General features: G+C 37.2%; 1 protein-coding gene across 1 annotated transcript in view; it reads left to right on the forward strand.

Annotated features, from left to right (window-relative positions):
* Window positions 1-19,566, forward strand: part of LRP1B (LDL receptor related protein 1B) — a 639,031-nt gene that overhangs the window by 602,980 nt on the left and 16,485 nt on the right. The window contains exons 82-86 of the mRNA XM_042040771.1: window positions 199-363; window positions 9,159-9,320; window positions 13,436-13,610; window positions 14,223-14,327; window positions 16,324-16,437. Coding sequence (XP_041896705.1) covers window positions 199-363; window positions 9,159-9,320; window positions 13,436-13,610; window positions 14,223-14,327; window positions 16,324-16,437 — 721 coding nt within the window. The remainder of the gene's footprint in view (window positions 1-198; window positions 364-9,158; window positions 9,321-13,435; window positions 13,611-14,222; window positions 14,328-16,323; window positions 16,438-19,566) is intronic.

Genomic DNA, 19,566 nt, shown 5'->3' on the forward strand with positions numbered 1-19,566 from the left:
TTATGGTCTCCTAAGTTTGTGGGGTTTTTTCTGTCACTGTGGAAACAGAAGGGGTAGTTTACTTTCTCCATTTTGAAAAGCAGTATTTTCCCCCCACTGACAGAGATCTGTGGCTGTGTTTAAGAGGCAAGGTTCTGTTTTGCCACTTCCATGAGACTGGGATTGTTTAAGCGCTCTGTGTGTGTGCTCCTGCTGCAGATGACAGCTGTAAATTAACCTGTGAGAATGGAGGGAAGTGCATCATAAATGAGAAGGGGGATCCCCGATGCCACTGCTGGCCAAGCTACTCTGGTGAAAGATGTGAAACCAATCATTGCTACAACTACTGCCAGAATGGAGGAACCTGTGGGGCCTCACTCCTAGGTAAGTATTTCTGCACAGCTCTATCTTGCTGTTATACCTGCATTAAATGTTGAAATTTGTTCCTTGTTTGTGATATTTTTTCTCTTTGTTATTTGTTTTGTCTGTACTTAAACAATGTGCAAAAGTAGCAGCATACTCCATACACATATTCTTTGTAGTCAATAGGGCTTTTCATTCACTTACCTTGGTGTTTCAGCACAAATAAGCTGTATACCAGAAAAGGGAGAATATAAGTAGATACTCAGTGTAAAGACTCACATGTTGAAGTGTAGCAGAATTTTAAAGCAAAATGTCCAGTCAAGCTACATCTGTAACAAGTCCATACATCTTGTTCTCTTAATTTATATCAATTCACCCCCTAAATTTATATGTGCATACACAGAGATATTTGCTTAAATCCTTGACCTCAATCCTTTACCTTTGTCTTATTGGAGTTCGCAAAGTAGGAATTTTACTCATCTAATTCTCAGGAAGACTTTGTTGATGAGAACTGAGATCCTTCATTTTCTTGGAGGAATTTGAAATTATATTTCTTAGGTTCAGGGAGGATCACCCTGTTAAAAAGCAGGAATTTGACAGCTGATCTTTGTCCCTAACACATTTTTGTATCTTGTATAATGTTTGGGCTAGAGAGGAAAAGTGTGAAAAGAAGTACTCTAAAATGTAGCAATTCTGTGAGAAAGGAAAAGTAGAATTCTATGTTCTGCTTCAAGGAATAGTTAAATATTTGATTCAAAATACAAAAGCTGGAGAAGAGTTTGCTGTCTCCTTCTCAGAAGCTTTCACCTGCTTAAGATGCTGTGAATTGTTTTCTCCTGTGTGATGAAGTGGCCAACACCCTGATCTGTGAAAGAAAAGTCCAGGCACCTGACCTTGAGAAGTTTGTGTCTGAGTCTCTGTGGCAGAGATTGTAAAGATTTCCTCAGCACTCCTTACTAATTAACATTAGCCTATGTAGTTTGGTAATTTAACCCCACTTGCTGGCTTCTCCTTCCATTGCCTGAGACGTGGTGGCAAAATTCCAAGTGAATGCAAGTCTAGTAATTTATTCTTTCAGTTCTGAGTAGTTGAGGGTTAGTAATGTTGTTCATAATAATGACTAAATATCAGAAAATGAGAATCACTTCTACTGGAAGTTGATGAATTATACTTTAAACTGCTCCTAACAGCTGACGGAACTACTGACACAAGTGATAAGCGGCGATTTTTGTCAATGTAGTGAGATCAATACATGCTAAGTGAGGACGTGCAAGTGAATGGAAGTGATGGTTTAAATGGTGAGCAGAACTTCCTCATCATTTGATGAGAGGATGTTTATTCCCACATTTTCACATGTCTGGCATCTAATTGATTCTTTTGTGGGGTTAAAAGGCTTAATAAAATTAATAACTTGGCTCCTGGAGCTCAGCTCTGTTGTGAGTCCTGCAGAGACCCCAGGGTTTTATTTAATCCTTTTCTTTTGGCAGGAGCCACAGGGCTCACTCACCTCCAGCAGTTCGTTTTCCCTCTCCCAGGCAGCTCACTCTTGCTGTGCTCACACAGCTATGCTATTGCATGGATATTTTTAATTTTCATTTTCCTGCTAAATCCAGCCTCTGAAATCTCTCAGCCTTGCTGAAACAATTAGTGCAGTAGGTTTTGCCGCCAGTGGGTAGAGACGAGATATGAGCAGAGTCTACAATACACTTCTGTTCAGTTTTTAACGTGGATCTGGGGAGGCAGGAATCAGCCTGATGCTTGGCCCCAATGGAATCACAGGTCTGCACTCAAGTGCATCAGGAGAGCCAGCATGGGTGTCACCACAGTCTGTATTTCATTGTTCAGCTGCCTGATTTGGGGGAAGCTGAACCTTTAACAGCAGCTAAAGTTTATTGTAGCACACATGACTGAAGTGTGCCTGAAAGAGCTGAGATCAACACAGAGCTGGTTCTGATGGCCATACCTGCTGATAGGAGTATTCTTCTACTGTGGTGGCTCCCTTTAGTTTCATCAAATTTTTAGGAATCATATTTCAAGTTAACCAGATGTCCAGTCTGCCATTTCCAATTCATGAGGGTAGCCGTGCCTTGAAGCCCACACCATAACTTTCATGTGCTGGAAATGTGGAAAAAGGACTTTATATCTTTCTAAATCGCTGTGACTCGGTCCAGTATTTCAGATAAAATTTTCAAGTTGATGAGCATCTCATCTTCCTTGCATGCCTAGCCCCTGGACCCAGTAAATATTCTATTAAGAGGAAATCTCTTATTTCTTATCAGGCTGTATTTCTTATCTGTATCAGTCCATAAATCGTGTCTTACTGAAACAAACTAGCATGCCAGTGAGATGCCCCTTATCACAGTTTAATCTAATCCGTGATATACTAAGGCTGTTATGTATTTTACAGAGAGAAGTTACGCTGGACTCCCCAAAAGCATTGAAAAATGTAATTAAATCAAGAAAGCTTAATTCCCCAAGTGTTCTTGCAATAACCATTTCCTCTTTCTCCTTGAATACACCACTGTGTGTCCTTCAGCCCTTGACTTGGGCAGGGCACTTGCAGCTGCAGGGGATGCACAAGCCCTTTGCTGGATGAGGGTGTGAAATCCAGACCAGAGCAGTGTTTCTTCTCCTTGTCTCTGCCTTCCAGGCAGAGCTGGCCTGCTGTGTCAGGCTCATGTGAGAGGTGTTAGTCTGTGTGTTACTTTATTCTTGCTCATTTCTACATGTGGGAATGAAAAGGTTCTTTATTACTAGGAATTGCTCAGTTTCTCATTAATGGTTTTAGAACTTCAGCATTATATTTTGTCTAGATTTATACTTTGTCCTACCAGGTTGATTTGTCTGATAGCAATAGAGTCATTAAGACTGGAAAAAAACCTCTAAGATTGAGTCTAGCCCTTAACCCAGCTCCTCCAGGTCCACCACTAAACCAGGTCTACAAGTGACACATCCCCATGTTCCAATAGTTATATTGTGAACTCATTTTGGTAAAGAACTCCCTCAATTTCTGTAAAGTATAAGATTGCTATTTTAAAATTAAGTCAGCTCGGTATCATTTTACTTTGATCTGTGTGCTGTTGCTGTGCTTGCTTCCCCCTGTACTACAGTGCTCACAAACACCACCTGAAAAAGCAGCACTCGTACTACTCATCCATTATACAACCGACTCATCAAACTGACCTGCTAAACTCATGCAATCAAATTCCATGTATTTTCCCAATTTTGCCTTTTTTTAAAGTGTATTTTTGTTCAAAATGATGAAGATTTTTCTTCTGGAAGTTGCAGAAGCTGTGTGTGTGAGTGCCAATCTAAACCTATCTGCAAAATATAAATGACCTGTGATCATTTCAGCTTGCTTGACCTTCTCTTTCTTGGAGGCTTGGATTGCCCTTGTTAATTCTCACATATTATTCTAACAGCTTTGAGGCAGTCGATCTCACAAGTATCATTTTCCACACGTGGCCTCTGGAGAACTTAGGGACTGCCAGCAATTTTAGCCTCATGAGATGATGCTTCCAAAGGGTCCCCACAGCTGGAAGCTTCCCCAGGAGTCAGGGAATTTTCTTATTGTTCATTTCTGGCTCAAAAAACAAGGAGGAAATTTCCTGGGAATGAACCTTGCCTCATATTCTGATCCAAATAAAATGATGCAGCAGACACTCTTCTGGTGAATGTGTGTGTTCTAGTGAATGTGTAAATCCTCTTCTCTCTCTCCACCTAATATAGAATAGTAATGTGATAACTAATTAAGTAAATTGCAGAGTATTACTAATTTTTTAAAACATGATTGTGCTAAATCTTTGCTGGATGTGTTAAGTTGTAGAACCTCATTATCTGCACACAAATGTTAATTTGTTAAACAAATCCCACTGGCAATTCAGGGATTATTCACTGTTGGCTTACTTACTGCTAAGCCTTTTGGCAAATTCCTATGTGAACATTATATAGGCAGAGATTGGAGCAGCTTTAATTAAAATTTATAAGTTTACGACAGTTGTATTGAACTACAATAATTGAACAAAGAAAATGTCATCAGTTAATTAAAAGTACACATCGGAGACATGTAATTAAAAGTTTGGGTGTAATAATGAACACTTTCCAGTAAGCCAAATTAATGGGAATTCGGAAAAAAAGTCAATGTTACCATAAAAACACGCTTTGTTTCTCCATGTAGTTTAAAGTAAAAATATTGCAGCAATATTTTGCTGATTGTCTCAAACACATTAACTAAGCTAACTAGTTCACATAATCAGATAAACCCCTTTGTACTATATGAAAGGTATGTCTAATCATACACAATTGTGATGTTTGTATCAAAATGAGTGAAAAAAAATATTATGTCTTTCCTCTAAATGAAAATTGATGAAATATTCTGAAAGAATCATCATGTATAAAGCAGATATTATTTTGTATTTTATTTTATGAGCGAAACAAGGTGATTTGGTGCATACTGAAAACACTGTCAGTGAAGAGCCTGGTTTTTTGTGCTTTCAGCAGGATGGGGACTCTGGGAAGGATGAGGGTGGTATTTCACTGGGTCTTATCTCAGGTCCCAGCAGAACCACCACCAGCAGCCTTGGAAAGAGCAGCCTCTGAGAGTACTCAGAGATATTTAGAAATTGTTCTTTCTTCCTTTCCTTTTCAATAACACAGAGAGACTCCGTATCTGTTGGGATAGATCCCAATCAGCTCACCTACTAATTATCTTCAATAATGCAGCTTTTCTCCACTCCTATTGTTTCAGTAAAGCTAATTATTGTTCATCAGCCACACAGAAATGAATTATTGTGATTCCCACAGACTGCTGATAACGACACCAAAGGGCAAGATACTGCTTACAGAAAGCTCATGTAGAGCCACACTGTTGTCTGTAATAGCAGCAGCAAGTTAAATATTGAAATTAAATGTGCATATTCACACATAACAACTGAAAACCACGCCTTGCTGGTAGTGAATGTACCAGTGACTGGAGGAAATAAATAATGTAGGTTTTGATGAAGACATTCATCTGGATTATCTAATCTTTAAAATCTTGCAGAAAGCTTACAAAAATAATGCTATTGACCTAGTTTTTAATTATTTTTTAATTATTTTTTAAACTTTATGTGGTTATTGAAATTGCACAGTATTTCTCTGCTGCTTAGGCAATATCATGAATGAAAATTGATCTCTTTAGAATTCTGATCCTTGTAAAATAAATGTAAATATGAGCTTAAGATTATATTAATGAATTCCCAAAAGAAGTCGCCACCATATTCTAGAGGAAGTAAAGGAAGATATTTATGAGCAATTTTTGAAGATTATTTGAAAAGTTATTATATAGACAGTTGTTATTATGTAGCAAATTAAATTGACAAACCAGAAGTAACTACAGGCTCTGTATCAAAACCTAATTGAACATTGAAAGATTTTGATCCCTGGTTTTTTGAGGGTTTTTTGCATGATTTATTTTTTGTAAGAAACATGGAAACTACATTTCATTTCTGTGTCTAAAAATTCATATTTTTTTCATATCCTACTACCAAAAATAACTTATGTCTTAGGGTCACCATAATTTATTCTCCTTTATTCTACTAAATTCTGTTCCAAATTTGAAGCAGTTCAACATTCTGTAAACCACTTTCCATGTGAATATTTTCTTTATACTAATGTGTTGTGAATCTTTCTGTGGTGGTGAGGGTCAAGAATTAAGATGGAGTTTTAATTCTGTGTCTGTAGAGCTCTAAACCTGAGATTTCATGATCAGGAAAGGTGCTGGAGCTCTCTGTGCATGAGCTCATCCTGCAATTTTTCTTAGCTGGATTATGTGACATCTTGGTCACACGACTGTTTCCCTTGCAAACATAAATCTATGTTCTGATTCCATGATACAAAATGTTATGGCAAATTTTGGCATTGTTTAATGCTGCAGTTTTGTTAAACTGTTCCTGGAACCATTTTTTTGTATCAGAAATAATTTATGAGAATAAGGCAAATGAAAATGTCATTATTTGTATTACTTCAGATGTCAACAGTCTGTGTCTAAATAGGCAATGGACTATTAACACTACTGAAAGGCATGTAAAATTGAGTGACAAAAATGGGGTTTAGGCTATACTGTATTAAATTTTCATACAACTGTCAGCAGTTTGGCATATTTATAAGTCTACATTAGTAAAGAATAGAATAATCTTTTCTACAAACTAGAAAAATATCATTGTCTCATCATTTTAACAAATAGAGGAGTATTAATAATGAAAACGGATTTCAGACCTCCAGCTCTATGTTCTATCACTATTTTATCTTTTTTTTTTACTGAAACGCTGATTCAGATGAAGGATTATGGAAACCCCCTGTCTTGGGGGCAGAAATTTAAATACAACTGTGTACATGGGGAAAAACTAGTGGAATCTGTGCTAACATCTGAGTTCAACATCTTTGATTTAATGTTTATATCACAGGGGACAGATATGAATAACCAGGCTGATGCATATTAAAGTAGTCAAAGCTATTTTTAGGTCAATGGTTTTGTTCCTGCTGTACTCATTAGAGAAAGAGCCTAACTGATCTCATGGCCCTTAGGATGATTTGCAAAACACTTTAAATTAGCATAGCTTAAAATAGAAAATACAGAAAATAATTACGTGAAGTGTGTCGTGTAAGAAGGGTAAGATGTAAGTGAAGGAAAAAGAGTGAATAAATCATTCTGCATGAGCCAGAGAGAGGAGACAAAATGAGGGTGCTTCACTTGTATTGCAAAATTCTCCAATGAATTTGATGTTAAATGATTTCTCAGTATTAAAAGAAAGGCAGACCATAAGAAATTTAAATTGTAGGGTTTGTGGAATATTGAGTTTAATCTTAATTACTCAATAACACGGCCAGCTAAGCAGAGAAGAAAGACCAGCAAGGTAAGCAGGGTTGCACATCTCAGAGTTTCAGATGCAGCTGTGGTGAACATCAGGAGGAAAGCAGGTGTGGATACCTGCACCAGACGTGGTGCTAAACTGAGGAAACAATGAGACAAAAGCCAGCAAAGGAGGAACCTGTTCATACAGCAGCTGTAAGTCAGGCAGCAGTAAAGAGTTCTTGTTAGATTGCCATGAAAATCAGGGAGAATTACTTTGGAAAAGTGATCCTTAATGTTATTTCATTTGACTACTTAGGATTTTGGCTCTTCTGTGTGTTTTAAATCAGGTCAGGCCCAAGTCAAGCATAGCTTTTTTTGTGGACTCACCAAGCCATCCCTCCATAAGGTAGGATTGTTTCTATGTAAGAAGCTTGCTCCTGCCTTGTGGCATGGTGTGAAGTTTTTCAAATGTAAATCCAGGGAAAACTATGGCCTGTGATATATAACTTATTCCCTGATTTTCTCTAATCTCTTCTAGCTCTCCAGTCGTATTATCTTGATTGGGGTGTCAATAATAAAGTGTGAGAAGTTATTTTTTCCTGTTTATGCCTGTAATTCCAGTCCAAAGGGATTCTGCATCACACACACAGTACATTATGTAGTTAACTTGATAAACACAAAACCATGAAATGTTTTGGGTTGGAAGGAACCTTAGTGCTCATCTTATTCCAACACATCCTGTCTGCCCTTGTATTTCAGAAGAGTCCTCAGGACCTGCTTAATCTTCATCTCTTTTCTTCCTGGGAAGCCAGGAAAAATAAAAGCATTAAACTTGGTTCTCCCTAAATTTAAGAAAATCCTTAAAGCTGAATGAAAGCAAAGAGAAGGATGATGGGGGGGAAAAAAATAATGTCTTGTAAGAGATAATCAAGAATGAGAATAGTATATTAGGAAGTGAGAAGGGAGATGGCTTGTTGGACACATCAGGTCACTTACTTGAAGATTATAAATGAGATAGAAAAGCAAAGTCAGGCGATGGAAGAACATTAATGGAATCTAAAAGTTCATTTTAAAGAAGATAAGCCTTAAGAAAATAAGATGGGGAAAATGGAAGGGTTTAATAAAACAGTGGAATTGTAACAAAGCTATAAATCCTTTAGACATGAGATTTAGATAAGGAAAAAAAATAGGAAAATTACAATAGAGAAGAATTATGGGAGGAAAATGCATTGGGTTTTAAAGACTATCTTCAAATCCTTTGAAAAGAAGCTGTAGACTAGGAGTTCATTGTGTGCAAATGTTCAGCCCAAAGTGTTAACTGCTTTTCAGGCATTGAATATTGATGTTACAGGCGTCTTTGGTCTGATGCCAGACAGCAATTTTTATGTAACAGTTTTCATTATCTGAGAGGGGTGGCATAACAAAACAGGCATAGATATATGTGATTTATTAAAAATTGTTATGTAAAGTGTAGCTATTACTGCATTAGTAAATACTTGTATATTCATGTGATTATACATCAGGGTTTGTAGATTTGAGAATAACGGAGTGCGCTCTGAAGAGACACCAATGGTGATCATACAAATGTTTATCCTCTGCAACAGGAGGAGCCGAGCATGGTAGGATGTTTGAAGAGTTCAGTCGTATCTTAAATTCCTGCTTAGGACCAACTTTTGAAACTATTGTATATTTTAAATAATGACTTTTTTCTTATATGAGTCAATGACTGTACATGCACAAGTGTAAAAATGCACAGATGCAGTTTTTGAGTGCCCACGACTCCCAGAGCCAACTTCATTTTTTAAAAGTTCTGCATTCAAGCAATGTTTGCAAAGGCACGTTCTGTCAACATCTGGAGAAACACAGTTGGGCTCGGACACTGAAACTTCCTGCTCTTACGATAAATCTGTGTTGAGAAAATGCTGGTTACTGCTTTAACTTGTATTTATTTTTATCATAAAATAGCTTTCTCTGCTTTGGACAGGTCGGCCGACCTGCAGCTGCGCGCTGGGTTTTACAGGGCCGAGCTGCAACCAGACGGTGTGCGAGCGCTTCTGCCAGAACGGGGGCACCTGCAGCGTCACCGCGGGCAACCAGCCCTTCTGTGCCTGCCTGCCCGAGTACACAGGAGACAGGTGTCAGTACTGTGAGTAATCTCCACAAATTATTCCACCTGGGTTCGTAGTAAAAGTTCTACACAATGGAAGTTTAAAACCCATGTGGGTGATTTTTTTTTTTTTTTTATGGTGTTGCTAAATTTAGCCCCAGATTATTCGTGCTGCTGAGGCAATGGCATCTGATGTATTCCGGTGATTTTTGGGCATATTCTTCTCCTTCTACATGGCTAGCTGAAGAACGAGCTGTTTTAGGAATGATTTATTATTATTTTCATGAATGAGCTGTAGAGTAGGGCAGTACAAGACAGACAGCTTTGTCAGTAGCCATGAGATAATTGTGTTAAAATTTTCTATTCCAATTTATATATATTTTCTCTTGCTGGTATAATACCTAAGCATAATGAATTGACATAGTTGGTTAAAGAACCTTCTGGTGTCCCTTATCTTTGCAGACCAACACGTCTTTTAAACTGCTCCTTTACCTTTGTTTTCTATTTCTAACCCCAGCAAGCAGCACATTGAGGACTGCTTTGAGTTTCACATTGCTGTATTTCTTTAGCTTGCACAAAGATTACCCTGAGGATGGTTTCTGCCCCATCCTGGTATTGAAATTGTAAAGGATTTCTGAATATTACTCTTGTTTACTTCTCAGGACTTAGGTTCTGTCTTTTGCATCTGATTTTCTCCCTTGTTTTTCATTCCAGTGACCCATCAGTCTCTTCTCATTGAGATAGGTTTGTGAAGGTTTCCACACCTTTAGAAAGGCTCTTCTCACTTTCTATAACTTCCTCTAATTTTTTGCTTCTTTTACAGACGAGTAAGAAAAGTAGGTTATCAACCAATAGGCATTCTGTTCTTACTCCATTTATATTTCTTTTCTTACCATGCTTTTGTTTTCTTTCACCATTATCTCTTTTCAGTAACTCAAGACATTTGGAACATAATCTTGAATTTCTTCTGTTGGTCACTCATTTACAAATTACAGTTTGTCATCCCCATGTCTCTTCAAAATGATGACTCACAAGCAACCTTAAGTTAGAACAAATTATTTTACTGAGATCAGAATGGTGTTTTTTAATCATCTTCTTTTTTCTACTCCTGCTTTGCTTTGACTGTAACATTCTAAAGACAAGGACTGTCACAGTCTTGTTAGACTGTCATAGTGCTTGTCATAGAACATTAAATGTGAAAGGCATCATCTCTTTTGTACCTTCAGTGAATCTGCTGAAGAAGGCTTGGTTTAAGAAAAAAAGGAAGGGAAATTAGCTGTTATAAAGCTCTGGTTTAAAATTATCTACAAGATACAAAAAGTATTTAGTTTTAGAGAAAGGTCTGTCAAACAAGGAAAGGGATAATGTGTATCTTAAATAGGATTTGTACTGAAGTAAACTGAATATATTTCCAGTTGGGAGACTATGAAATAAATTGAAACCTTTGAATGGAAAACCAGCAGTAATTGTGATTCTTTCCCCCTTGGTATTAAACAAACTGCATGAATCCACAAATAAGTATCTGCAAACACAATTGGGTATTTGAAAATAGTATAGTACATAAATCATGCACAGACAGACACACAGATTAAGGAAAAATATTTACTTGAGGCTTACCCAAAACCAAACAAATTGTTTCTAGTTGAATGCTTCTGCAAACCTCTTTTTTTCTTTTTCTTTTTTTCTTTTTTCTTTTTTTTTTTTTTTTTTGTTAAGATAATTAATTTAAATGTAAATTTAGGGGTACTTTTTAAACAGTGCTTTTTATCAGATTTGGATTGTCTGGGAAACTGCCACAATGCAGAGACTTGAACACATTATAAAACACAAAATAAGCTTTTGCTGATTTAAAACTTAAGTCTTTTAGGTGTGAAAAAAGGTCTTACAATCTTTTAGAGTATTTTTTGGTGGCCAATATCAGTTTTGTGGAATTGTATCCATGAACAATTAATAATGAGTATATCAAGTCACATCTGGGGTTTTTTTGCTTTTTTTGCACATTTGTGTGATCTTTTGCTTTATTAATCACCTTCACCTTGTATGCAAGTTGGAATACATTAATATGGCATTATTGCCAAGACTGGTTGCCTCCCAGATATCTTTTTCAGCCTGTCTTTGCTGTGATTGAAGGCAGTTCATATGCAAAGGATGACACATGAGTGTGTGTAGGTATTTTACTCCTGCTCCCAAGCTTAAAATATTATTAGTGGGGTTTTATGGCAGGGAGAAGACATTTGCTTGCAGTATTACCAGCTTGCAAAGACCTTATTTTCCCCACACTTATTGTCTCCAATTACCCAATGCAGAGTTTCTCCTGTGATTAGTTCACATAAGGGCTAATAACTGAAATGTGTGCTCTGTGTCAAGGCACTGGCATAGCTGAAATAAATTTAAGTGAGTGAATTTACATAGAATTCTACTAACATTGCACATGTTATTAAATACACATAAATCTGATGTATTTGAATGTAGCTCCCTGTTTTAAACTCCAGAAAAAAGACATGCAGGGTAGCTAAAGTTCATTCCTTGTATCATTTAAGGCTGCCCAAACTACCTAAAAAATAGGAAACATTTTCATGCAGTTAATATCATTCCAAGTGGATACAGTGATCCCACAAGCTGTGACTTTCTCTGAAACTGAACTCGCTTTCTTTAGGGAAAAAAAAAAAATTGTGTCATTTCAGCCCAAATGTAGCATAAACATTTTAGATACAGCAGATGACTAAAGGTGTTTGTGGCTACAATCAATACTAAAAACCAATTTTTTTTTTTTTTTTTTTAGCATATGACCTTCCTATTCCTAAGTTTTGGGTTTGTGTCTTTTGGTTTTGTTTTTTTTTGTCCTAATGTACATGCAAACATATGCCCCTTGCACTGCTCTTACATAAAATCACTCTCAGTATTAGCTTTCAAACTGCAGTAGTTTTTGTTCCAAAAACATCCCCCCTGCTGCAAATTGCCATTCTGTACCTGGAACTGGTACTGAGGAGCAACGAACAACTTCATTTAGTGTCTTTTAAGCTGCTCTGGTTGCTGAGCAGTGATTCCTTAAGCAGCTGAGCCTACAGCCTGCACAGACAGGTGGAGATACATAAGGAATATTCAAACAGAAATAACTCCTCCAACAGCCTTTCTCTGTCCCTCACAGAACTTTTCCAGCAGTACTCACTCCTTGGAGAGGAGGAAAAACAGCTCAGGGTAGCAGAAGCAAAATGTGTTTCTGACTTTGAGATACCCTCACAAGTGGTGCCCAGAGAAGCTGTGGCTGCCCTATCCCAGGAAGTGTTCAAGGCCAGGTTGGATGGGGCTTGGAGCAGTCTGGGACAGTGGAAGGTGTCCCTGCCCATTAAGGAGTTTACATGATGACTTTAAAGGAAAAAACAAACCACAAAATAAAGTTTTCACTACCACATAAAAAAAAAAAATTAACCAAAATGTTAAGATACCAGTATTTCGTATCTCTTGGAAGCTTCTTCAGTTAGGCAATTTGATTTTTAAAAAGGTATGAAAACGGAGACAGTTACTGGTGGCTCTGAAGAGTTAAAGAATTCACTACTTGAAATCTCAGTCCTGCTGGCATTTAAATAGTTAAATGCTATAATGGGGTCTTGCACAGTCTGTAAAGATAAGCGTGGATGTAGTACTTTGTAGAAATTATGGATTATGTCTTTATATATTATTATTAGAACTTCATCAAATTTTAATATGTGGATAAATGAAAATAAAACTTAATTATTTCAAAATATCGTTTCAATTTCAGTTTAGCATAATGCTGTTAATGGTAATGTGAATGTACCAGAAGATTTTTATTCAGCCAACATCCCGTTAAATACATTAACGTTGCTCTGCTTTTCTCATCAATAGTCTTTATATTATGTGGGATGATGCCATAAATGGTTAGACAACTAGAAGGGAAAAAAAAACCCCTCTTATGAGTTTATATTTCCATTCCACTTCCCGAGACTACGTCGTTAATATATTATATGTCTGTTTATTGGGGTGTTCTTGATTCCTGCGGTTGCCAGTGAGTCACCAGCTTCAGTTTTCATTTCGTTTTTATTACAGTATCTTTTAAAACATGAAAGTACTGTGTTATTTTTTTTCTGTAACGCTCCTTAATGTCTTTTAGTAATGAGGCCTCACGTTGCTTTCAGATGTTTGCCACCATTACTGCGTGAATTCCGAGTCGTGCACGATTTCCGATGATGGAAGTGTGGAATGTGTCTGTCCAGTACGGTTTGAAGGGCCAAAGTGTGAGGTGGACAAGTGCATCAGGTGCCATGGGGGACGCTGCATAATGAACAAGGACAGCAATGACACAGTATGCAAGTAAGTGTGTGTAGGGGACAGATTTTGCTCAAAACCATACATTTAATGGCAATTTTACTGCACTGTCCTTTAAATCTCTCACACAGTAGCTTGTCCCTGAAGCGGTCACATCAGATCAGTCCCTTTGTGTGGTTCCTGCCCATACAAAGCCAACTGACTCCTGGCTTTTAAAACCAACTTGTGGAGCACTCCTCACTGGAGGAAGCACAATGTAGCAGCAGACTGAATGAGTTTTCACTTGGAAACATTGAAATTAATCAATTTAACAGTGGAGTTTTACCCTACTGTTGAAATGTCTTCATTCTACGTTATCTGTGACAGTGATAGAGACATAGTAAATACTGTTGGGAGGCACAGGTAACATGTGCTGCTCTACTGCTGAGTGATTATTTCGTATTATAATGGTTTATTTTCATAATAAGAAAGATTAAAAGTATTTTATGTAATCTCATTGCTGTACTAGCTTTTCAAACTGGAAACTTAGAATTCTTGCAATGTATACATATCATAATTACCCATTAAAATATTGATTTTACAATGAAATGCTCAGATTTACTAAAATACTGATTGCTCTTTGCATTCTTTTTTAAATTTTCTTTTTAACTGTGGCAGTTGCACTAATGGAAAGATTGCCTCTACCTGTCAGCTGTGTGATGGCTACTGCTACAATGGTGGTACCTGTCAGCTGGACCCTGAGACAAACATACCTGTCTGTCTGTGAGTATCCTGCATCCTGTAGATCATTAAAATGCCTGTGTGACAACAAATAATAAAATTGTTATGCATGTGTCCGTATTTTTGGTCTCTCTAGGCTGAATAATGTGCTGGTTGCAGTTTCAACTTACAGCATCTGGTTTTTAGCTATTTCTGTAACCTCATACTTCGCATACTTTTTTGCAAAATGTGTGTTGAAATTTATGCCTAAGGACTCTACTGTGAATGCATATAGATACAAAGATATATCTTTGGAGACTTAGAGTAATTTCAGGTTTGTTCAGGCAATTTTTTCTGGAACAGAATCTTGAGGTTGCCTGCCCTGCTTTTCAGAGGTGGATTAAGTCTTTTCTCCTACAAAGATGGTCAGAGGTGGAGGCAAAACCCTCCTCCTGATGGCTAGGGAATAGGAAAAATAATTTCTGTGTTATTTCCCTTATGGGGTTATGCTCATGTGTCTCTTGTTTCTGCCCTAAACTTCACACTCCCCACAGTGTTGTGGCTGTTCTGGGGTGAGATTGTGCTCTCCCTCCTGTGCCGTGGTTGAGAGTAATTCAGGTTGCTTTTCTTAAGCTCAGACATAAAATGTCACAGAATTTCAGATTCTGTAGGCTAGAAGTGAAGTACTGTTGTAAGAAGTAGAGAAATCTACATTCTACTCCTTTCTTGAGAGCTATGGTGTATCTTCTTTTTTCAGCTGCTCAATATGAAATAATTGAAGTAGTCACCTTAGCAAGAAATTAATTTCTTTCCTGCTCTCAGTTACACTGAGCTACCTAGTCATAGTCTTTTTTTAATATCTTTTTTATTCATTTATTTTTTTTTCTTTAGAAGATTCATGTCAGAATTCATTGTCTTCCACTTCTCCAAACAACCTGGAGGTCAGAGCATCCTCCAGGTTGGAAGATAGAATTGGACTGGAGTGTCTCCTTTCCTGGGTGACATAAGCAAATTGTTGCCCAAAGGGATCTGGCACTACAACTTTGTGAATACAGATACAGCCATTCTTTCATTTTGTTCATATTGAAAGAGAGCTTTATTCAGGCTCTCAAAGGAGGTTCATAAATGCCTAGATTTTATTAGTCTGACCAGGGGAAGAGATGGGCCAAGGGTTCCTCCCTGTGAGAGCTGAAGCACTTCTGCATGAGGAAAGGGACACAACTGTAATCAACACGTCGATTGAAAAATTGTCAATGTATGTTTGCAGTTTTGGGGCTAAAGACAATGTAATTCAGTTTTGCATGGTAGCCCTTATACAGTTGAAAATACTTTACGACTTTACGTGCTTATTTTTCTTTTTCATTATTATTTTTTACCTGTTTTTACCATTTTTCCTGTTATTTGTACTTCCTTAAATGTCTTCAGTTGAGGGCTAGAGACTGATAAATCCTGGCAAAAGGAGAATGTCACAGCTGTAATATGTAAGGCTCAAATATGACTAAGCCTGGTGATTGATTTGCTTAAAGACCTAGAATGGGTGTTTTGGAAGCTTGTGACTTTTCATTAATTTTTTTCTTATAAAACTGTTATATTCTTTATCAATTCACATGGAACACCATAGCATCTCAAGGAAAAAAAAAAAAACCAAACAACTTTTGTGCTTTAATTTGTGTGTGGAGTTACAATACATAAATGCTGCAGCATACACCAACACCATTAACAATGATAAAAAAATGGTCATGAACATTTTTAAGGCCATTGCAATCTGGATCAATCTATAGAAATGGACAGTGCATCTGACAATAATACTTTGAGAGTATAACTATACTTCAGGGAGTATAGGCCCATTGTTTTAAAAACTGTTTGATCAACATTCATGAGCAAACTTTTCAGTATTGTCAGATGGACCTTCCATGAAAAAAGAATATTGCTTTTGTCTCCTGTGAGTGTGTGCCCGTGTACGTGTGCGTGTCTTGCCGTCGTTATATATAATGCGTTTAAAATCTGTTCAGCACAAGGCAGAATATTTATGTAGGTCTATTTTACTGAAATTCTGCAGATGCTCTGTGGGGTTTAAAAGTCAGCGCTGTGACCAGAAAGTGAACCCTTGTGATTACTACTGTCAGAATGAGGGAATTTGCACTTTAACCACGTTTAATGAACCGAGATGCAAGTAGGTTTAACCTTCCACTTAATGCTGCACATTCTGTGACATCATTCCAGGCCACAGTTCATTGGTTCAAGTCATGCACATTCACATACATTTCACAATATATACTTAATCTGGGGGACCATTTCTCTAATACACACTTACCCTTTGAGAGTTGCACTGATGAGTGTATTTAAAAATACATTTGGAGTGTGTGTATCACTAGAGGAAGAAATAAAAAGCTTTATTTTTACTGAATAAATTGGAAAAGAAATGAAAATGCCACTTGGCTTCTATTGCTCATGTTTTTGAGATATTTTACCAAGCTAATCCTACACAGCATAAAGTTTAGAGAACAGTGATGTTGCTCATGTGCTGTAGTCCAAACCTGACTTCCTATTTCTTATCTGTACAGGGAAAGGAACAGAACAGCTATTTAAGTACAATTTCAGGAGTTAAGCTTGTATTTAGGAGTCTTGTTAATTTTATAGAAATAATTCTGTAAAACAGGAACTGTTAAAAGTATGTGAGCTACATCATAACGTTGACTTCTCTGATTAAAAAAGAAAATTGCATTTGTGTTCTCTACTTCTCTAAAGGATTATAGGTCTATTTCTTAAAGAGAAAATTTTGGTCTTCATCAAGGAAAAAAACAACCTTAGCCTTTGAAAAAGGCAGATGTACAGAGAGATACAAAACACCTGTCAGATGAACATAGCTTCGCTCAGTGGTTGTGATGCAAAAGTCAGTGAAATCATCAACCAAAGACCTAGGCTTGGGATAAAATGTGAAACTCATGCAGATTTAGACTTATCTCAATGCATAGGTTATGAAAACACAGAATGCTGCGGGGACGTGATGTGGGTGTCTGGTGGGTAGCAAAGACAGGGACTGCTTAGGGTGAATAATCTGATTTTTTTTTTTTAACATGATCTCAATTGCTTTGTCAGTGTTCTCATGCAATGAACCTCTCTGACTTGAGGTACCATAAATCCACTGGAAGCAAGTTTAATGTCCTGACTACTGCTTCTTAGACTTGGCAGAGTATGGAGTGGGTCTGTTGATCAGCAGTGGATGGGACATGGGTGCTCGGAACTTTTTATATCGCCGTGTATCACACTTGTGTTTTCAGAATCATGCAGCCCTAAGAACAACAATTTGCTGCCCATAAAGTCACATATTGGATGTACCTTTCCTGCTTTTTCTCTCAAATGCTCCAGGAGACACTTGTCCAAGGGCTACTTTTTCCTTAACCAGTCTCTAATTCACAAGTGGGTGATTTTTTAGAAGAAATAGGAGATGCCTGGGTTTTTTGTCATTCAGCAGGAATTCTGCTCTGCTCTCTCTCACAGCCAGCATCAGCTGAGAATGCAAACTTTATACATAATCAAGCCCTTATTATCATTCAGTAAAGACAATAGAGAATCAGATTTATCTGTTCCAAAGGGCAATCCTAAAGCCATAATTATACAGAGTAACACTAAGCCTGTAAGAACAGATTCTCCTTTCAACAACCTGTACTGCTAGCATACATTTTTATTTTATCTTCCTGTCTCAAGGTGTCTTTTTAATGTTGAATGCACTAAATGACCTAAATATCAGTTGTACTCTGGAAGAAGGAGTTGTGGTTTTCACCTAACCATTTTAGGAATGAATTAAGGCCTTACTGTAGCTTCATATAAGCCACCAAAAAAGAGAGGGTTGTATGAAGGCCAGTTTCAATGAATGGTCTGTCAGGGTTTAAAATATGCAGAATATGCTGTTGATTTCTCTTTGGATATCTATGCAATCTAGGTTATTGATTCTTAGCATTATTTTTAGGTATATGATGATTATTATTCCCCCCACATTATGGTTCTTGCTCAATTACAGAGGTTGTGAGAGAATTTCAGAATGTTAAAATTTGGGGTAATGACCTTTGCTGAAAAATGTACCACTTAGGGTGTCTTAAAGTAGCATAATCTTATATAGTTACTGTCATTTTAGTATTCCCATACTAGATTTTTTAAGGATCTCCTTAGTACTGCTCACTCTTGGGTGAGGTCTGTGTGTGATAGTAACATAACAGTAGAAGCATGTGAGATATGTCTAAATTACACCAGTAAGTTCACAAATCAATTGCAAAACAGAATGATCAGGAGATCCAGATTCATGTGGGAAATAATTAAGGAGTGCTTTTTCTGTGTATTTCACAAACTGTCCCTTCCATCTGTTCTATCAGTCTGTCTTTTAATAAATACCTTTATTTATCTCTCTGTTTCCTTCTCACTAATTACCTACCTGAAAATACATTCCTGCAAGAGAAGCAAGGTTTAGAGAGAGATTACACCTTGTATGATAACAGTGAAGAGAACTGAAAAGAATTAAAAATTTCAAGTACTCAAGAGTTTCTCTGGTTGTTGAATGAGCAGGGCTTTTATTACAGAATCTTTAGCACAGAATATTGCTCTCTCTCAGTTTTGTTTCTTTTATACCTTCATCATAACTATATATTGCTGCAATTCCATCTTTTTGTTTGTATTACTATTGTTATTTATACCTGCACATGGATGTGTTCTATTATTATTATCTGCAAATAAATGTGATCAAACCATAAGCCCCTTACACTAGGCATTATAGAAATTTTTATATCATTTTTATTTTTCTACATAATAGAAGACAGAGTACAGCATTACATTAGGTGCCTGTGGCTGGATGTGCTGACCGCTCAGAGGGATTCAAGTGTGTGTTGTTATTTCAGTGTTAGAACAAGCATCAGTTCCTCTGTAATGAAGAACAAGTCATCCTGGAGAGTTAATGAGAAGGCACAGATGATGCAGGAGCTTGAAAGAAAGTCAAGCTAACAGAGGAAACTGAAAAGTGAAGGGTGGAGAAAGAATAAATTACTTCATTTCTTAATGGAGAGTTTTGGTCAAGTAACAGGTGGAGGACAGTGAACAACTGGGGAGAGAACAAGTTGTGGAATTGCTTAAAGGTGATAACAAAGTTTGGACCTGGAAGTGTAGACATGGATAAATTACGAAAAATAGCTCCTGCAGGAATGAAGTAAATAAGAGAGCTGTTCTTCCAGAATCCTAGAATGGTTTTGGTTGGGAGGGACCTTAAAGCTCATCTTGTTCCAACCCGCCTGCCACAGGCAGGGACACCTTCCAT

The sequence above is a fragment of the Corvus kubaryi genome, unplaced genomic scaffold (genome assembly GCF_017639235.1).
Source record: "Corvus kubaryi isolate FWS band 111438036 unplaced genomic scaffold, C.kubaryi_AGA036_p1.0 37396, whole genome shotgun sequence".
In the NCBI taxonomy this organism is placed as follows: Eukaryota; Metazoa; Chordata; class Aves; order Passeriformes; family Corvidae; genus Corvus; species Corvus kubaryi.